The 18,929-nt window shown below is 45.2% G+C and overlaps 1 protein-coding gene across 1 annotated transcript in view; it reads right to left on the reverse strand.

Moving 5' to 3' along the window:
• The window catches only part of slit3 (slit homolog 3 (Drosophila)), a 171,596-nt gene that overhangs the window by 67,319 nt on the left and 85,348 nt on the right, over window positions 1–18,929 (reverse strand). Inside the window, exon 5 of the mRNA XM_010899016.4 lies at window positions 6,473–6,544. Coding sequence (XP_010897318.2) covers window positions 6,473–6,544 — 72 coding nt within the window. The remainder of the gene's footprint in view (window positions 1–6,472; window positions 6,545–18,929) is intronic.

Here is an 18,929-nt window from a genome sequence, read left to right on the forward strand (position 1 = left end):
ATTAAACAGGGAACATGTTTAATTACCACGTCCGCCAACAGACTGCCCTATGCGAATGCCTCCTACAAGATTCTTATTAAATCAGCCTCGGTTATAAAACGTTGACCACGAAAAGGAACAGACGTGTAGGACAGAAACAAACGATGTTACGGCAGTAGAGCGTGCACACACAGGAGAACGGCATGCTGGAGGTGTGGTCGTCGTGCGTGATCTAATTTTATGTTCACATCTTGCACTTTGTTTGACATTTGTCAACCGGCGAATGTCTATCACGTGAAACCTGCCAAACCTTGAAGAGGATACTGGGATCAAATCCTGGTCATACTGTCCATTTACCTCCAGTGGCCACTTCTGGGAGCATAATGAGTAGGGGCCAACTGACTGACTGACTGACTGACAAAGTCTGGCATTGGTTAACTTGCATTCTCCTACTGTAGCACAAAACAATCCCCATGTTTGAGGAATTATTTCCGTTGTCTGACAGCTTTGTGCATTTGGATCCCTTCGTGGCATCACAGGGCCACTATCAATCCTAATGCTTAGCTGGATGGAAGCTATGTGTGTGCGCGTGGGTACAGTGAGTGTGTGTGTGTGTGTTTGTGTGTATGTATAGTATGCATATTGGATGTTGAGGGAGTGTATGTTTATGTGGGGAGTGGGGGGGGGGGGTCCAAAACTTAATTTCCTTTTATCTAATTATGTGGGCCTTTAATCATTCCAGTCATAAGCAGTATTGGCAGTTTGATGCTCCCGCCTTGCCAGTCCTCCATCTGGAGGAAAACGAAATGAGGAGAGAGAGTATAGAAAGAAAGGGCCAAAAAAGACAGACAGATGAGAGAGGGAGAAAAAGAAAGTGAGAGTTGAAAGAGTGGGAGGGAGAGGAGGCGAGAAATAGACAGAGAGAGTGAGAAAGGTAGAGAGATATATCGAGATAAACAGAGGGTGTGGGGAGCAGGCCTTAATAGCACAGAACCATTCAGCCCAGGTGTATTCATGTATTGTTGGGGAGGATGATGAAGGACCCACTTGATTGATGTTCATCAGCCAAGACTGGAAGTGACTTGTGGAGAGCCAGGGGCACGGTGGAGCATAACTGGCTGTGTAGAGAGTAGGGTTCTGTGTAGAGAGTAGGGTTCTGTGTAGAGGGTAGGGTTCTGTGTAGAGAGTAGGGTTCTGTGTAGAGAATTGGGTTCTGTGTAGAGGGTAGGGTTCTGTGTAGAGAATTGGGTTCTGTGTAGAGGGTAGGGGTCTGTGTAGAGAGTAGGGTTCTGTGTAGAGGGTAGGGTTCTGTGTAGAGGGTAGGGTTCTGTGTAGAGAATAGGGTTATGAGTAGAGGGTAGGGTTCTGTGTAGAGGGTAGGGTTCTGTGTAGAGAATAGGGTTCTGTGTAGAGAGTAGGGTTCTGTGTAGGGAGTACCGTCCTATAGTAGAGAGCTGCTCTGCTGTCACTGGGCTAGGGGAGGAGGGAAGGGCACAGAGATGGGGGTGGAGCCGTGGAGATGAATCACACAGCCAATCAGTGGGTAACTAACTATGTCATGACCACAGTGGACAAGACAGCCAGTGGCTATCCAGTCAGTGTCCTTATATGGTTGGACATGGACAAAAGAGGCATAAAGAGGATGGTATTTCTCTCCAGTCAATACTAACATGACTGATGATATCTCTGTACCTCCAGTCTATACTAACATGACTGATGATATCTCTGTATCTCCAGTCAATACTAACATGACTGATGATATCTCTGTATCTCCAGTCTATACTAACATGACTGATGATATCTCTGTATCTCCAGTCAATACTAACATGACTGATGATATCTCTGTATCTCCAGTCTATACTAACATGACTGATGATATCTCTGTATCTCCAGTCAATACTAACATGACTGATGATATCTCTGTATCTCCAGTCTATACTAACATGACTGATGATATCTCTGTATCTCCAGTCAATACTAACATGACTGATGATATCTCTGTACCTCCAGTCTATACTAACATGATTGATGATATCTCTGTATCTCCAGTCAATACTAACATGACTGATGATATCTCTGTACCTCCAGTCTATACTAACATGACTGATGATATCTCTGTATCTCCAGTCTATACTAACATGACTGATGATATCTCTGTACCTCCAGTCTATACTGACATGACTGATGATATCTCTGTATCTCCAGTCTATACTAACATGACTGGTGATATCTCTGTATCTCCAGTCTATACTGACATGACTGATGATATCTCTGTATCTCCAGTCTATACTAACATGACTGATGATATCTCTGTATCTCCAGTCTATACTAACATGACTGATGATATCTCTGTATCTCCAGTCTATACTCTTATCCCTACAGGCTATCCTTTACAAATACTTTACGTGGAAAGAGAGGCAACCCCACTCTGTGTCATAAACCACTAGTCTAGATGACTGGCTGACAATCTGGAAAAGGCCTCATTTAGTTTAGTAGGGAGGGACTGGTGACCTATAAATAGACCGGTGACTGGACTGGTGACTGGAGACTGGACCGGTGACTGGACTGGTGACTGGAGACTGGACCGGTGACTGGAATGGTGACTGGAGACTGGACCGGTGACTGGACTGGTGACTGGAGACTGGACTGGTGACTGGATTGGTGACTGGACTGGATGAGTGGCCTGGTGGTTTGTGGGCAGAGGCCTGAGTATAGTCTATTTGGCAGAGGGGTTGTTAAGGATGTGCCAGTCTAGTGGTAGTGGGATTATTGCCATCTGCAGTGAGGAACACAACTCTTCTCTGAGGTGGTCGTAAACCCGGCGCATAATTCAAAGAAATGGTGAGCTGGCACTGTTTGTGGTGTATGGAGTGAGCAGCTTTTTATGAGCCCAAAACAGGAGCGGGGAGAAACCCCTGGAGAGACTGAGAAGACAGGAGGCAGGGATGAACAGAGGTGACTGGGGGAGGAAGGGAAGTGGGGGGAGAGATATGAGATGGGGGGGGGGGGGGACCAAAACGTGCTGGCTGAGGGGCTGATTGCATTCGGTGGTGAATGTAAGTTATAGCCATGCATTGATTTCCCAACAAGCTGCAGATCAGTTGAATCTCAATCACTCCTGGCATTTAGCTAATCTACAGTAGCAGTATTTAGATCAGAGGGCTGAAAATGTGCTAGGCTCATGTATGGCCAATTACTCACTGTCAGTAAAGCCCAGACGGTTTTGGTTGGTGGCTGACAAGCCCTCTACACGGCCAGCTATCACAACTTAATGCCTGTGTCATCACATGTCCGTGCTCTCTGGCAAATAACCGTATGAGCCTGGAGTAACACTAAAAATCAGATAGACAAGGATCCAGAGACATCTGATGCACCAGGCCATCCTTTCAGCTCCCCACACAGAGGTGAAGCCCAGTGGCCAGACAGTGGAAGCCATAGGCTTAAGTGTTGGAGTGAGATCCAACACTTGGACAACTAAAATGAATTAAATGTCTGAAAGGTTTTAAGTTTAGTTTTCTGTCTCAAAAGTAGAACACAGAATATACATATACAGAGTACAACATTTTGTAGACTTGACCTGTTGCCAAATCTTCTAAAAATAGCATTGTTTAGAAGGAATGCAGAGTGAATGGAATTATTTCACAGGTGCCCTTAACAGAGACATGCTAGAACGAACCTATATTGCCCAATAGGATATCGCTTGCTCATACTTGTCTCTGCCCACTTCCTTTTCTGGGTTCTGCCCACTCAATGTCAGTAGTCTTCTATTGAAAATGACAGCTTCTGAGCTATCTTGATTTAGTAATAAAAAATAATCGCCTACAGTGGGTGGCCATTTTATTACAGCTAATGGACAACATTGAGGATTTGGTGTGTGTGTGTGTCTCTGTGTGTGCGTGTGCATGAGGGCACCCCAGAAGGTCCAGATACAGATCTTGTTGTCTGCTCTGACATTCAGACGTGTGACATATTTGTCTCATTTATTTAGAAACCTGATTAGAATAACAACCTCCGCCCGATTTTTTGACAGTTTAAGAAAAGGAAAAGCCGGCCAATCTGATAGCTGAGGGAAATGAATAGCAGCCCAGTTTTCTGTAGACCAATAAAGCTTTCTCCGGGATATCAGGATTGAGATGTTGAGTGTGTGGGCAGAGCTTTTCTCCAGGATATCAGAAATGATGTTCAGTGTGTGTCCCTAGCTGTAGGGCATTAGAATAACAGAATGTCAGGAGAGAGAATGAATGGAGGGGAGAAAGTGGGGAGGAGGGAGTGGAGAGAGAGGAGGGAGTGGAGAGGGAGGAGGGAGTGGAGAGGGAGGAGAGAGGGGGCGAGGGAGGAGGGAGTGGAGAGGGAGGAGGGAGTGGAGAGGGAGGAGGGAGTGGAGAGGGAGGAAGGAGTGGAGAGGGAAGAGGGAGTGGAGAGGCAGGAGAGAGGGGCGAACATGAGAAAATCAATGAATGGGTCAACTGGGACTAGTCAGGGTTTTACTTTGGGAGGAAAATGGAGTGTTGGACTATTTCTGCAATTAGAACAGGAGTCACCTGGCAGGACCTCCCTCCTACATGGCATGTGTCTGACTGTGCTAAATGCTGTGACCAGGCTGGGATTTCCCCCGCTGATGAGTAATGACACACCACCAGGAGCATTTCGGCACCTGAGCTGGACCACAGCATGAGTCCCCCCCAGGCATTCCTGACGGTGCGCTTGTCTGTCCCGGCCGAGATGGTACTTGCGCAGGTATCGAGGAGTGACGGAGGGCCCCCGATTCCACATATTGACCTTTGGAAATGAGCGAGAATGTAGGCGGCGGCCGAGTGGAGGATGGCTACGCGGCTGGAAGGGACTCTCTGCTGTCTGAGGATGAACGGCGTCTCAGTGGGAGCCAGTGATCCCCCGGAACACAAAGCGGTGCTTCACTTATCTTCAAACACGACTACTATACCAGCGGACATGAAGGACAGCCTGGCCGACAAGCGCTGCTTCACACAGGGCCGTCCTAGGAATGAACTGCTCTGTTCCTGACCTCCTTAAAAGGAGGCGAATTACCAGATCACACTCTTGTCAATAGGAGACGTGGCTGTGTTCCTCAGTCCATTCACTAAATGACAGGTTATAATGCCTGTGGTGCCTTAGACAGGGACTCTCTCCTTTCTCTCCTTTGTTTATCACACTGTCTTTATATCCAATCTCTTTCCACAGTAGCACAATATGTTGAAAATGCAGAAATATGAAAATATGACTCTCTGGTTGAAAAGATAACTTAAAAATGATTTTGCTGTATTATAATTCAGTCTCCCTCACAGGTCTCTCTTTCTCTTTGCCTCTCTGCTTTCTTTCCTCTCTCTCCTCGCTCTCTCTATTCTCTGTCTCTGAGTATTTTGCTGGGGGGACCAGGGTCGGTTGTCTGTCTGCCGTGCAGCTGCGTACGCGCAAAGATAATCTGCATGACTCCCAGTCGGCTTACCCCGACTCTGTGATACCAAAACGTCAGGTTCAACAAGACACTAAGGTTCAGCCCGTCAGTACCAAAAATCCCCATGGAGCTCTGGTCAAAAGTAACCCATTTTAAAGGAAATAAGGGGGCCATTTCAAACACAGTGTGATGTGAAAGGGCAAGTTGATGATGATGGTCAGATAGGCGGAATTGGAGGAATCCATCCGGAACCAGACAGAGACTGTAACAAGCCAACCCTGGGAACAGACCCAGGATAAAGCAGTGTTTCTGATCCTCCAGACACAGTGGTCGACCCATTAAGCATAACCCTAACAACACGTTGAGCATTCGTTGCGGTGGATCGTTGTTTATAAGCCCTGCTGTAATTGGCTGATTTGAGACGCAGTTTGGGTGAATGCAACGTTTATTATTCTGGGCAACGACTGAGGGGCCAATGGCTGGAAGTTTTCCTCCTTCTTTCACTTTGAAGTTCCTCGCAACACGGTCACCCGGCTACATGTGGCAGAAGCTGAACCGTCGGCTCGGGGATTAGCATTTGCCATGTTTTTCTTAAGCTATAATCATCTCAATATTATCACTAATACTCAGTGACCACGCAGGAGATTACTGTCAGCGAAACATCCAAGCAAACTCACCATTGGCCAGATGATTCTCTGGATTCTATTTCCCAAAGCGGGATCAATAATTTAGTCAGTGTATTGGTTCTTTGTGTTGCTTATCATTCTCATCTCATGGATGAATGGATGAATATGTGCATTCATTCAGAAATATGTCTCCTCACTTTTGGGTGTTTATCCTCAACAATTCTGGTAGACCCGTACCTGTGGCAACATTTTGTGAAATAAAATGAAATCAATGAATGAACGAATTAAAAGACACGTGTTCCTCAAAGACCTGAACCCCTCTAGCTTAGAGTAAGGACTGTGTCTGACGAATAAGCCTTTCCTGCATTATGTTTAGTGTAGGAGACAGGCCAGGTGCATTTTAAAGTCGTTTCTATATACAGAGGGCTGAGGAGTCTGGAGTGGGGCAACTTACAGGTTTTTGACAGTTGTGATCCCCCGGAAAGCCTTACGAGGAACCGCCTGGATCTGGTTCTCACTGAGGTCCCTGGAGAGCACAAGATAAAGACAATGATGAAGCGTTAGGGGCGTGTTTGAAGCCACTTCACATTTCAGAGAGGCAAGGCAGTTAAGATCATACAGGGCGTTCTGGAGAAATCTGTGGCTCCACTTTTCTGCAGAGGAGTAATGATAGCCATCCCTTTGATGTTGTAAATCAAATTTTTCTACAAAGCATAAACGTCATATCTTCCCGTTCTCCTTCTCACTTCCCTCTCAGAACCCCCCCCCACCAGTGTGCGGTGGCCAATTCATACACATATGTGTTTTTAATGCAGAAACATTTAAACTCAAAGAAGAAGAAGTGAAGCAATCACATATTGGGTCTGAGTAACTCGAGAACGCATGACAGAAAAAAATAACAGCCAAAGAGAAAGACATGGCTACAGATTGCTGGGGCCGTTTCTTTCCCCTCCCTTTATGCATTCGGGCTATGAGCCAAATTATTTTTGACATGTCACAATGGTTTTGCTTAACTTTATTAAGCTTGTTTGTTTTCTAGATCCTTGCCGGGGCCAAACATAATTTGAAAACCAGAATGCAATTACTGGGCAGGGAGGAAACAAATGAGATATGGAATATCTGGGTGGCTAATCAGGCTGTCTGTCTCCAAGCCAAGCCTACTGCACATATCAAAGACAGACCTCCAGTGGGCTTAACCCTGCTGACCTTGCTACAACCCAATACACTGATAAACAATCAGGCAAGGACCCAAATGTGGAATGGGGAATTCTGTCAGTACAGCACCAGCTCTCCTCACTCCCCCTGACTGCCCATAATTATGTATTAACCAGAGTATGGCCGGCAATTTCCTCTCAGGACATTATAAAAACAGCATTTATAGGGTACCCTATTTTTCCCGCAGAATAAAAATTGGATGTTATTAAATAAGAGCCCAATAAAGTTTTATTGGCGCAAGAAATCTTAATTGGTGCGTTGTGTTTTGTATAACGAATAGCTCGATCCGTCCTAGCTCAAGCTTTATGGTTTTCGACGTTTTCAATGGCCTTGCATTCTTTGGCCAGGGGTCTTTGTTTGAAAAGAGATGCAAACTTCTTAAATCGTTCCATGAGTTGATATGAACAGCATGGTTTTGTGTATCCTTCAATCAAACCATGTGGCAGACTAGGACTACAGGACAAGGAAGGCAAACATTTGAATGAACATAACTCCATAATACGCCACTTTAACATACAGCACAGCTGGAAAATGAATCTCATGTTTATACCTCCAACACATTGGGTAATTCTTTTTTTATTAGACTGCTTTTCCCATTCCTTTCACGCTGACTTTGATGGCGTAAATGCAAAACAGATAACATTTAGTTTTTTTCATAATTTTTTTTCTTTCATTTTTGTTTCCTCTCAAAGATTTTTAAGTACATTTTTCAACAGTGGTAAGTTTCTATTCCATATGTCATCTATGAGACCACGGCTGTTTACAGGACTTCAACTGCTAATAAATGTTTTATTGTTTTGTTTACTCGGCTGTGTTTTCTTTGTCCTACAGACAAAAAGGAAATCATCCAAGCTAAATAAGAGCCATTATGAAATACAATCTAACTTGGTGTCTTTGAGAACCCTAAAATACTCAAACACATGTGACGTGAATTGGACGGGGGAATGGAGAATCAACAATATGTCGCCACGTCAAAATGTACAGTCAAACTACTTTGGAGTCCGTGATGATTTCCCTCCAAAACAGCACAGCTGTGTGTGTGGTTTCCAGCATGTTAAATGACAAGTTCAGTAATTATTATAATGTAATAACGCATTATCTCCTCTAGACACTGCCTACGTAATCTCATCGCTAATGTTATTTGATATTGGGGAGATACTGTTGCTGTTAATAATCTGTGATGAAGATCTGCCCACCAAGCAGCACATGACACACAGCACAGTGTTGCTGGCAGATCCTGCTGCGTTGGTCCATGGTGTGTGGACCCTTTGTCTCATGTCATTTTAGGTGAGTCAGATCTCCACCTTCAAAGGGACGATACTATCATCTGGCTCCAAGTTAAAAGGACATGCAGACAACAAACAGTGTAATATCCACAGCACTCTCCTACCGAAACACACGTTCTCTCTCGCAAACCAAAACACACACACACACACACACATTACTATCAAAGCGAGGCCCGGCAACTTGGCAACTTAAGAAAGATTTCCCTAACCTAACCCTAACCTCAACAACCTAACATTTGTGCATGAATTTGAACCAACACTAACTCCTTAACCTAACCATTGATGCCTAACATTAACCATTAAAACCTTAACACTAATTCGAACCCCAAGCAACAACCTTTTTGTCAACAATAGGACTGGCCCCTTTTACCTTGTTTCACTGTCCTCACAAAGACAGTAAAAAAGGAAGACAAACACACACACAGATACAGTTTAGTGGGGGTCGGGGGGGGGGGGGTTGTAGCACATCAGTCTCCTGACACTGACAATCTGCTTGCAAATTTCATTAATTTTATTTTGCTTTGGCCCTCCTCTTTCAGACTCACAGGATAGCTGCTATAAATCTCCTATTGATTCTATTAAAGCCTTCCATGTCCAGACAAGCTGGCAGCACCAAAACATATTACTGATAAAAGCCTAGCAACACACCCAAGGATATCACAGCCACTGCCTGCACTCGCTGCAAGGAGGAGCTGTCCTTGTAGAAGGCAAACATGCACACATACAAAAGCACACACAGATGCACATGAGCACACACACACTGTATAAACACAAAGAGAGAAAGAGACTTTAGGGATTTGCCGGTAAATGTGATCCAAGCTTATTCTATTAAATTTTCATCATCAGACACAGAAAAAGAATGAATGGCATGGCAACACAATTCGGTGTCCATTACTTGTTTCCCTGGCCTCTCCCTTTCCTGAAGATAAGAGGGGAAAAATAGAGAAAGACAGATGAGGAAATGCCTTGTTTTAACATAAACTGGAATTGAAAACTGCTCAAACCTCAACCGTCATCAACACGCGTATTCTTTAACACTCATCGTCAGAACAGTCGTCGGTCCCTCTCACGACCGTTACTAACAACATGTTGCCATATAGACAGGATGTGCAGCATACACTCATCTGTTGGTTCCATACCATCGCCTGCCTTCTGTAATCTGTTCCTGGCTACTGAGGTTCTACAGGTCTGCTCTACTGTCCAGGCAATGTTGCTCTCGGAGAGTCTATTATCTGCATGCCAAAATTACATTTCCACAGCCAGGTCCTGTCAGGAGGCAGCAAGTCACTGGCTTTCTGCTGTCTATGAGCCACAAACGTCATACACCACCACTGACCACCACTCCAGTCCAGTACCAGACCAGTCCACTGACCACCACTCCAGTCCAGTACCAGACCAGTCCAATGACCACCACTCCAGTCCAGTACCAGACCAGTCCACTGACCACCACTCCAGTCCAGTACCAGACCAGTCCACTGACCACCACTCCAGCCCAGTACCAGACAAGTCCACTAAACACCACTCCACTCCAGCCCAGTACCAGACCAGTCCACTGACCACCACTCCACCCCAATATCAGACCAGTCCACTGACCACCACTCCAGCCCAGTACCAGACAAGTCCACTAAACACCACTCCACTCCAGCCCAGTACCAGACCAGTCCACTGACCACCACTCCACCCCAATATCAGACCAGTCCACTGACCACCACTCCAGCCCAGTACCAGACCAGTCCACTGACCACCACTCCAGCCCAGTACCAGACCAGTCCACTAACCACCACTCCAGTCCAGTACCAGACGAGACCCAGTCTCCCTCCGTGGATTGGCTTGGACCCTGATCTGTTCATAGTGTATGAGACTTGACCACTGTGATCAACATTTGGGCCCTACGAATGGAATAGGGAAGCCACAGACTTACTGCGCCGGTACAGCAGGAAGATGATGATGAGGATGTGGAGGAAGCGGAAGAGGAAAAGGAGGAGGAAGTGGAGGAGTATGAAGGAAGAGAACAAGGAAAAAGAGGAGGGGACTGAGGAAGAGAAGGACAAGAGGTGGGAGAGGACGAAGAAACCAAAGGCACCCTCCCAGCTATTCCTGTCCTGATATTAGATTCCATTATTAATCTGAAGTGACTGACACTAACCAGGTCAATTCCCTCTGCCTTTATATTGCATTTAACCCCTCACCCACCCCTACTAAACTCACTGCTCCTGGACAGACACTGCGCAACACACACGTGAAACCACAAAGGATGGAACGGAAGACATGGCAGGGATCGTAGTGTCGTCCTCCCTCATCTGCCTTCCCTCTCAACAGTAACACGATCCTAAGATTCTGACTAATGAGAAGCCATTATATTATTAGATATCACCCAGGCCTGTCTGGCCTTAGGTTAGTTCGTCTCCCTGGTCTAAATATATAGTTTATATATCAGGGATTTTACCTGACTGTTATTTCCAGAGGCATCCTTGGTGGCTGGCGCTAGTGAGATATGACAGGGTTAAGACAGCGTCTAGGCTCCTGCCCGGCCACTGTTCCCCTCAGACGGGGCGCCCCGGCCAGGCCCCACGCTGACGGCCTTATGAGATGCACATTTGTGATTTCTTTCATTAGAGAAAAGACAGTCATAACAGGGTGGAAAGAGGGGCCCCTGGGGGGGCTGGGGTTGGCAGCGTTATGTTTTATGAAAGCCGAGAAGTCTTCAACGGCTGAACCGCCTGACTCCTCGGAACTGCCGGCTCAGCCAGGTCCGTTTCCATTAGAGTACTTTGCTCTCCGAGCCATATCGCCCAACGCTCTTATGTCACAATCCCCGTTTTCTACTGTGTTACAGGAGGCCGTCTCTCTCTCTGGGGAGACGTAACATTATTCAATATAGATATATAAAGAGTATAATAAATATTGATCCGTGGGTGGCTCATATTTCAGTGTTTTACAGGCCTGGTTATGGTGATGATGTGGTCGGGCAGTGGTTGTTCTCTCTCTCTCCCTTTTGCAGGGAGCTGCTTCCACAGCGAATGACTGGGGAGCCTCACTATTGGTTTACAGCCACTTTAAAAAATTTAGACAAATTAAAATGCTATGGATTTCCTCCCTCCTCCAAAAGGCTTTAAACTCTAATTGGCTTTCAGTACGACAGAAGCTCTTAATTAGGTTGGAGCATGAAGGAGCGTTTTCATTGGGAGGATGGGATGTGGCAGGCAGGGTTGGGGAGGCGGTGGGACTCAGAGTTGTTGTAGCCCGATGGATGGGTCTTTGTTTGGGCTTTGAGGGCAGCGTGGACGTTGGTCTCTCACAAGAAGGCACAAGTCTACCCAAGTCATTCTGCGGTTTTCATTTGGCCGGGATCACCACTATGTTTATTTTACACTGAAATAGTATACCTTTGATCTGATAGATTGCAGTCTGTACTGGAGCAACGTCGCAGGCAGGTAAAAGACGACCCACCAGGCTTAAGCAGATCACGACTAACACCTGGATCATCACATTACTTAATGTCCACACAAGAAACTACACAGCCATCTCACGTCTTTGTTACAGTAGGTGTATTCAGACCCCCTTCACTTTCTCCACATTTTGTTGTGTTACAGTATAGACTCAATTGAAAATGTATTACAAATATATTATTTGCCATCACTATACGCACAATACCTTATAATTACAAATCCAAAATATGTCTGAAGAGATTTCGGCCAATTTACTTGAAATAAAAACCTGCAATATCTCATGTACATTCGAATTCACCCATAGGCATGAACATCCAAATTGAGCTCAAATGCATTTTGTAGCCTGATTTATCATTGAGATGCAGAAGAGTCCCCTACTGCAAATCATTTGATTGAACATGATTTAGAAAGGCACACACCTGCCTGTACAAGGTCCCCCACTTCACGATGCAAATCAGAGAAAGAACTGAGCCATGAATTCCAGAGAACTCTTTGTAAACTTTTGAGTTTTGAGGCACAGATCTGGGGAAGGTTTTAAAACATCTCGAAAGCACTGAAAAATCTCTAAAGCACACAGCCAAGACAACCCTGGTGTGGCTTCAGGACAAGTCTGTGAATGTCCTTGAGTGGCCCAGCCAAAGCCCAGCTTGAACCCCATCTAACATCTGTGAGACCTGAAGATCACAGTTCACTGATGCTACCAATCATCTCTGACAGAGCTTCAGAGGATCTGCAAGGAACAATGGGGGAAAATGCCAGAATACATGTGTCCAAAGCAGGTAGAAACATACTTAAGATTCAAAGCTTTGATCCCTGCAAAAAGCACATCTACGAAGTGCTTCCATTTTCAATTTTCAATAAATCGGCACACATTTTTAAAAACATGTTTTTGTCATTATGGAATATTGCGTGTAGATTCATAGCAATTTTAAATTGAATCTGTCCACAACTAAATGTGGAGAAAGTGAATACTGTCTGAATACTTTCCAAAGGCACACTAGCTGAAGAGTTTCTTGTGGGGACATTATAGCCCACAAAGACATGAGATGGCTGTAGAGTATGTTGTGGGGACATTTTGTATAGCCCACAAAGACATGAGATGGCTGTAGAGTTTGTGGGGACATTTTGTATAGCCCACAAAGACATGAGATGGCTGTAGAGTTTGTGGGGACATTTTGTATAGCCCACAAAGACATGCGATGGCTGTAGAGTATGTTGTGGGGACATTTCGTATAGCCCACAAAGACACAGGCTACAGGCTTCTAGACTACTGGGATTCTACAAGGCATTTGGGATTCTAGATTTGACGTGGAAATTGAAATTATAAAAAGACACGAGAGCTGGGTGTGTGTTTGAGAGAGAGAGAGAGATAAGGAGACTGAAAGTGAGAGAAACAGACAAACTAAGAGATAGAAACAAATGGGCAAAGACATAAAGAGAACCAGACAGGCAAAAAGAGAGTTAGGGCACTTGTGCTCGCGGATCAGAGCTCATTGTCGGTGACCTCAGCTTTGTATTCCTTCATTTTTTCTGTCCTTGGTTAGTGTCTTACATCCACCCCGAAGACTACTTGATTTAATTAACTGGCTTTATGAATAAAAATATTCCACTATTGATCATTCCTGCTGAGAGCTGACACAGGCAAAAGTGGGAGAGCAGCTCGGTTCATTACACCACCACCGTTGTCCTCCGCATTTTATCTCCGGTGAAAAAATAAATATATAAATATATATATAAAGAGAGAGGGTGAGAGACAGAATGTTGGAGCTTCCAAATCATGGTAAATGGTCTGAAATGCTCCCTTGGGTGATTCGAGCTCTCTGCTTAAGCTTTAACATTCCTTTGCTGCCTCCCTGGCAAATGGAAATTATAAATGGAAATAGTTTTTCCCCCCGTAAGTATCCATAATGATTTGTCGATACTTTAATTAAATTGGACAGCTTAATGTGATTTATCCTGATCCATACCTTTTATGGTTCTAAAAGCCTTTATGGAGCGGGTCCAGAAAAACGTCTAACAAATGTAGATGACTTACTAGAAGAAAAAGAGAAATGGTTGGAGAGGTTGGGCATACTGGGTGATTTGTTAGTGGTTAATTCACTTTATTCCTCTTCTGCCATTTGCTTCGTTCTGTTTTTTTTTCTTCATGTTCTTCTTGGGGACAGGGGGTAAGCGGTTGAGCAGGCTTTTAGGGACATTTATAGTTACAATAAAATGTCAGTTGGATGGGATGACGAGATGAGGATGGAGATCTGTTGGCCTGTACGTCTGTCTGATACGCCAACGTGATTAGAAGCATCCGGCAGCTTAGGCAGGGAAAAGGGTGGACACAACATGGCTGACTCCATCACTCTTGGCCGGCCATTAGAAATGGAGTGAACCCTTTACCCCAATAACAGGGTACCATGATAAGAGATGATGGCTCTACTAATCAGACAATGCGATTGAAGGGGCTCTTTAGATGAGTAGGGGGGAGGGACAGGGAGGGAGGTCTGCTGAAAAAGCTGACTCCAATGTTCCCTCTTTATATGCATCTGGGGAGCTCTTTGTGTGCATAAATAATATTGAACAAATTAGTAGATTGGGTCTGGGTTGGGGAGGCGGGGACATTTTGGTGTGTGTGTGTGTGTGTAAGTTGGGCGCGAGAGGGAGGGGCAGTTGAGATACTAATCCATCTGACTGCAGGTCAGGGTTGCCACGGAGACCACGTGCCCGGCTGCTGGAGGTCCAATTAACTTAGAGGACAGAGAGTAGTGCAGGTCCCAGGGAGAAAGAGATAGTGGTCCGTGTGTGTGAGTGAGAGAGAGAGATATTGGTCCGTGTGTGTGAGTGAGAGAGAGAGATAGTGGTCCGTGTGTGAGTGAGAGAAAGAGAGGTGGCACTTTTTGTTCATCCTGAAAGGCCTCCAAAACACATTTTTTTGAATTTGCAAACATTTCCACACAACCAAGTGTCGCTAGCCTGGCTACAACTACAGTACTGCATGCAGATAACACCTGGTGCACACACACATATGGTGAGGTACATTATGTAGAGAAACACAAAGGCAGATGACACACACTACAGCTGTCCTCAAGGGGAGGTCCGCCTTGATGTGGCTGATGTGCCTCTGATTCTGACTGTAAACATGGATACGTGGGAATGTGGCAGCCGACATGTTTCCATTGAGATCAATCAAATCCTCACCACATCAAACTCTATAGCTGCCATCTCTAACTCCCACGGTTCTGCCCGCCGGTCAATTGTGAGTAACACTGGTCTCCGGGACGGACTCTGTGACGATAGCAACAGCTGAAGGCTGTTTTCATCAACGTAGGCCATCTCCACAAGACTGACATGGAGTTGATTGTCGGATAAGCAACAGGTCATTCAGAATCTATGAATGACCTCAGTGGGTACAGGACAATACATGACCGCCATGAATCTTCACACACAGAACACACTGGATTCACTCTGTAGACTGCTCCTGGTAGAAGGGAGGGAAAGCTGTTTGGTTGTTTTTTGGTTGTCTAAACCCCCCTAATCTCTTTATAATTACCATAATCCCGTTAGCTCCAGTGAATGGCTAATGTGAAGGCTAATTGGATAAGAGTTCAGCTGGTCCAGACAGACAGCTCTTCCAGGCCCTCTTCCCTCACACTGGAACTGAAGCCCAAATGGCAGTCTATTCCCTGTATTGCGCTAACTGTGACCAAATGTCCAGGGGCCTCTTTCCACACAAGCAGGGCACCACGCAATGTCATTTGGGATGTCTCAGTCTCCATCCCAGGGCAGACGTTTCCATGGGGATTGATGCTGAGTGTCTCCATCCCAGAGCAGATGTTTCCATGGGGATTGATGCTGAGTGTCTCCATCCCAGAGCAGAATTCTGAGTAGGGATTACTGCAGACTGCACCATAAAGACCACCAGTGAAATCTATTCACTCCTTTTAGTAATTTAGTAGATGCTTTTATCCGGAGCTACTTACCGTAAGTCCATTAATCCTAAAATAGGTAGGATAACCACTTAACCCGGTAATAAAGTACCCATTTTAATCAATGAAATAGCTATTATCATTGTTAAAAAGAAGAAAAAGGAAAGGAGCATGAAAGGCAACTGGGAGGAGGTGTAATTTGAGAGAGATAGGAAGGTAGTCAGGCGGTTAGTTAGTTAGTGGTTAGTTAGGTAGATAACTAGTTAGGTGGGTAGTTAGGTAGATAGTTAAGTATTTAGGTAGTCAGGTTGGTAGGTAGTAAGATAGGTAGATAGGTAGTTAGGTAAGTAGTTAGGTAAGTAGTTAGTCAGTTAGCTACCTAGCTGGATAGATAGATAGATAGATAGATAGATAGATGGATTGGTAGAAAGAGGCTGCTCTGTCTCTAGCTGCTGCCGAGGCCAAATAGAAGGTGATTTGATCCTAGAACACAAGTCCAGGTAAATATAGCATAATACAGGAATAAATAAATTGATACAACCTCAATATATTATATTGAACAATCCCAAATAAAGACAACCATAAAATATACTTGATTAATTCACTTATGCCCCATTGCTCACAGTCCTTCATCAACATTTCTTTTTTTCTCCAGACCATTTAAAAATTCTATTCAAATTCGAGTGATGTAGAGAGAATGCTAACATATGAAAATCACTCATTCTTCAGGGACAAAAATCTCTATGAACATGAGTGGATTTTCTTTCTATCCAATCATACACTATCACAAATCACTGGCTTTCTAATTCATGGTGCTGCGCTGAGAGAGCATATGGTGCGGAGGAGAGATGATTTAGTAGAAATGAGAGCTGTTAAGATCACGGTGCCCAGGGCCATTAGATCTAAATCTAATAACAGAGAGACAGAGAGACAGAGAGAGAGAGAGAGAGAGACAGAGAGAGAGAGAGAGAGAGAGAGAAAGAGAGAGAGAATAAGGAGTGGATGGGGTAGTGAGAAAGGAGGAGTCAGGTTTTTGTAGAGAGGTCATAGAGTAAGCGGAGGATAGAAGTGTTCGCTGTGAAGTTCAGTTTCCTGCAGCCATGGCTGATGTTGTTAAACAAGTTTCTCCCCTTTCAACATAATTAGCCTCATTTTGGTTGTAGCAAGGTCAACACCATTCCTCCACCCTGGACATTAACATGTAACACAACCTGAGAAGATAGTAATTGCAACCAGATATGGGGAAAGGAGCCATACTACCAACCTAGAGAGAGAGAGCGAGGTAGAGAGGGAGTGAGGTAGAGATGGAGTGAGGTAGAGAGGGAGAGAGAGGGAGGGAACAAAATGGGAGGGAGAGAGAGGCCCCCCTGGGGCCCCAATCAGCACACAACTTTGTTATCACAGCTAAATCAGATGCCCATTCTCCTCTTTCCACCATCAACCACACGTAGCACTACCTTTGTATAGAAACACAAACAGCTGAAGGCTTCCATTCCTGGATAATTGCCCAAAACCAGTAAATTTGAAAGAGAAGAACCGCAACAAGCTTTACGGCTAATTTTGTTCTCCAAGTCTTACCTCATGGCTTTTTACCACCACAGGCACACATCTGATCCCAAAGTAATAATGGTGATAACAAATATTTATACATCATTCTAATTCATTATGATTAGCTAGAAAGACATTTCCTGATTGAGTTATAAGATACTACACAATAGTACAATTTAGAACACTGTGGCCAGATACAAACTAGACAAAGAGCTGCAGACTTATTGTTGGAATATTATGTTACAGTAAGATGATACTCTGACAGCACCAGTCTTGTGTCACATTAACACAGCTTGCCAATCAGCAACAGAGCAAGGGAGAGAGAGGGAGAGACTGGAGAGGGGGAGGGAGGGGGAGGGAGGAGAGAGGAAGAGACTGGAGAGGGGGAGGGAGGGGGAGGGAGGAGAGAGGAAGTGAGATATATGTAAAGAATGAGGGAGATACAGAGGGAGAAAGAGGGGAGAAAGGGAGGGAGACAGTAAGGAAGAGACAGGAAAAAGGAGAGGAGAGAGGGAAGGGAGATGGGGAGGGAGAGCTGAAGGAGAGGAGAGAGAGGGAAGGGAGAGAGGGAGGGAGGGAGAGCCGAAGGAGAGGAGAGAGAGGAGAGCAGAGACTGATCCAGTTCATCCACAAGATGGAGCTCCATGGCTTCTCTCTCTCTGTCCTCCTGTCCCAGACACACAATCAATAAGTTGATCTGTTGATGGGATGTATGGCAGAGAAGAAGTGCAGTATGAGAGCAGGAGGTGGAGTGGACTAGAGTCTAGGCCCAGTGCCCTGGCAGACAGAATATTTCTCCACATGTTTAGATGTGAGCACATTAACACAGCTGAGGGATTCAGCGAAGGGTGGCAATTAACTTGTATCTGGAGTTATACTGACAGCCCTGACTGACTGTCTGACTCTACTGACTGACTGACTGGCTGACCCTACTGACTGACTGATTGACTGACTAGCTGACTCTACTGACTGATTGACTGGCTGACTCTACTGACTCCCTGACTCTACTGACTGACTGACTGTCTGACTCTACTCACTGGCTGACTACTGACTGGCTGACTGTCCTGGAACAGCTCTGGAAACCACAAACCAGAGGCAAGCAAGGTCGGCTGCACTGGCCAAGCTTTAAATGACTAGTGGCGGTAAAAATAGGTTAAATATAGTCTGAGAGGGACGTCAGGGCACGTACTGACTAAGCCTATGGGTAACGGCCAGGAGAAAGAGGTGTAGCCAAGGTTGTCGAAGTTCGAACTATTTGCGTTTGCAAACTTACATGTGGCTAATGGACTGGAAGTGGGATATGGGGCTAGATTTGGGACACAACTCTGTGACATCTCAGGCAGACATGGAGGGACAGATGGATGGTCCTGTATGGGCTGTGCTCTTCCTAACGGAATCTTAGGGCTCAATAGAAACATCTCATCATCTGGATTTATTCTAAATAGCACCCTTTTTGTAATGCGCTATGGTTGAGATTGGCCTGGAATGGCCTGGGCTTG

Source organism: Esox lucius, chromosome 4, assembly GCF_011004845.1.
Source record: "Esox lucius isolate fEsoLuc1 chromosome 4, fEsoLuc1.pri, whole genome shotgun sequence".
NCBI lineage: Eukaryota > Metazoa > Chordata > Actinopteri > Esociformes > Esocidae > Esox > Esox lucius.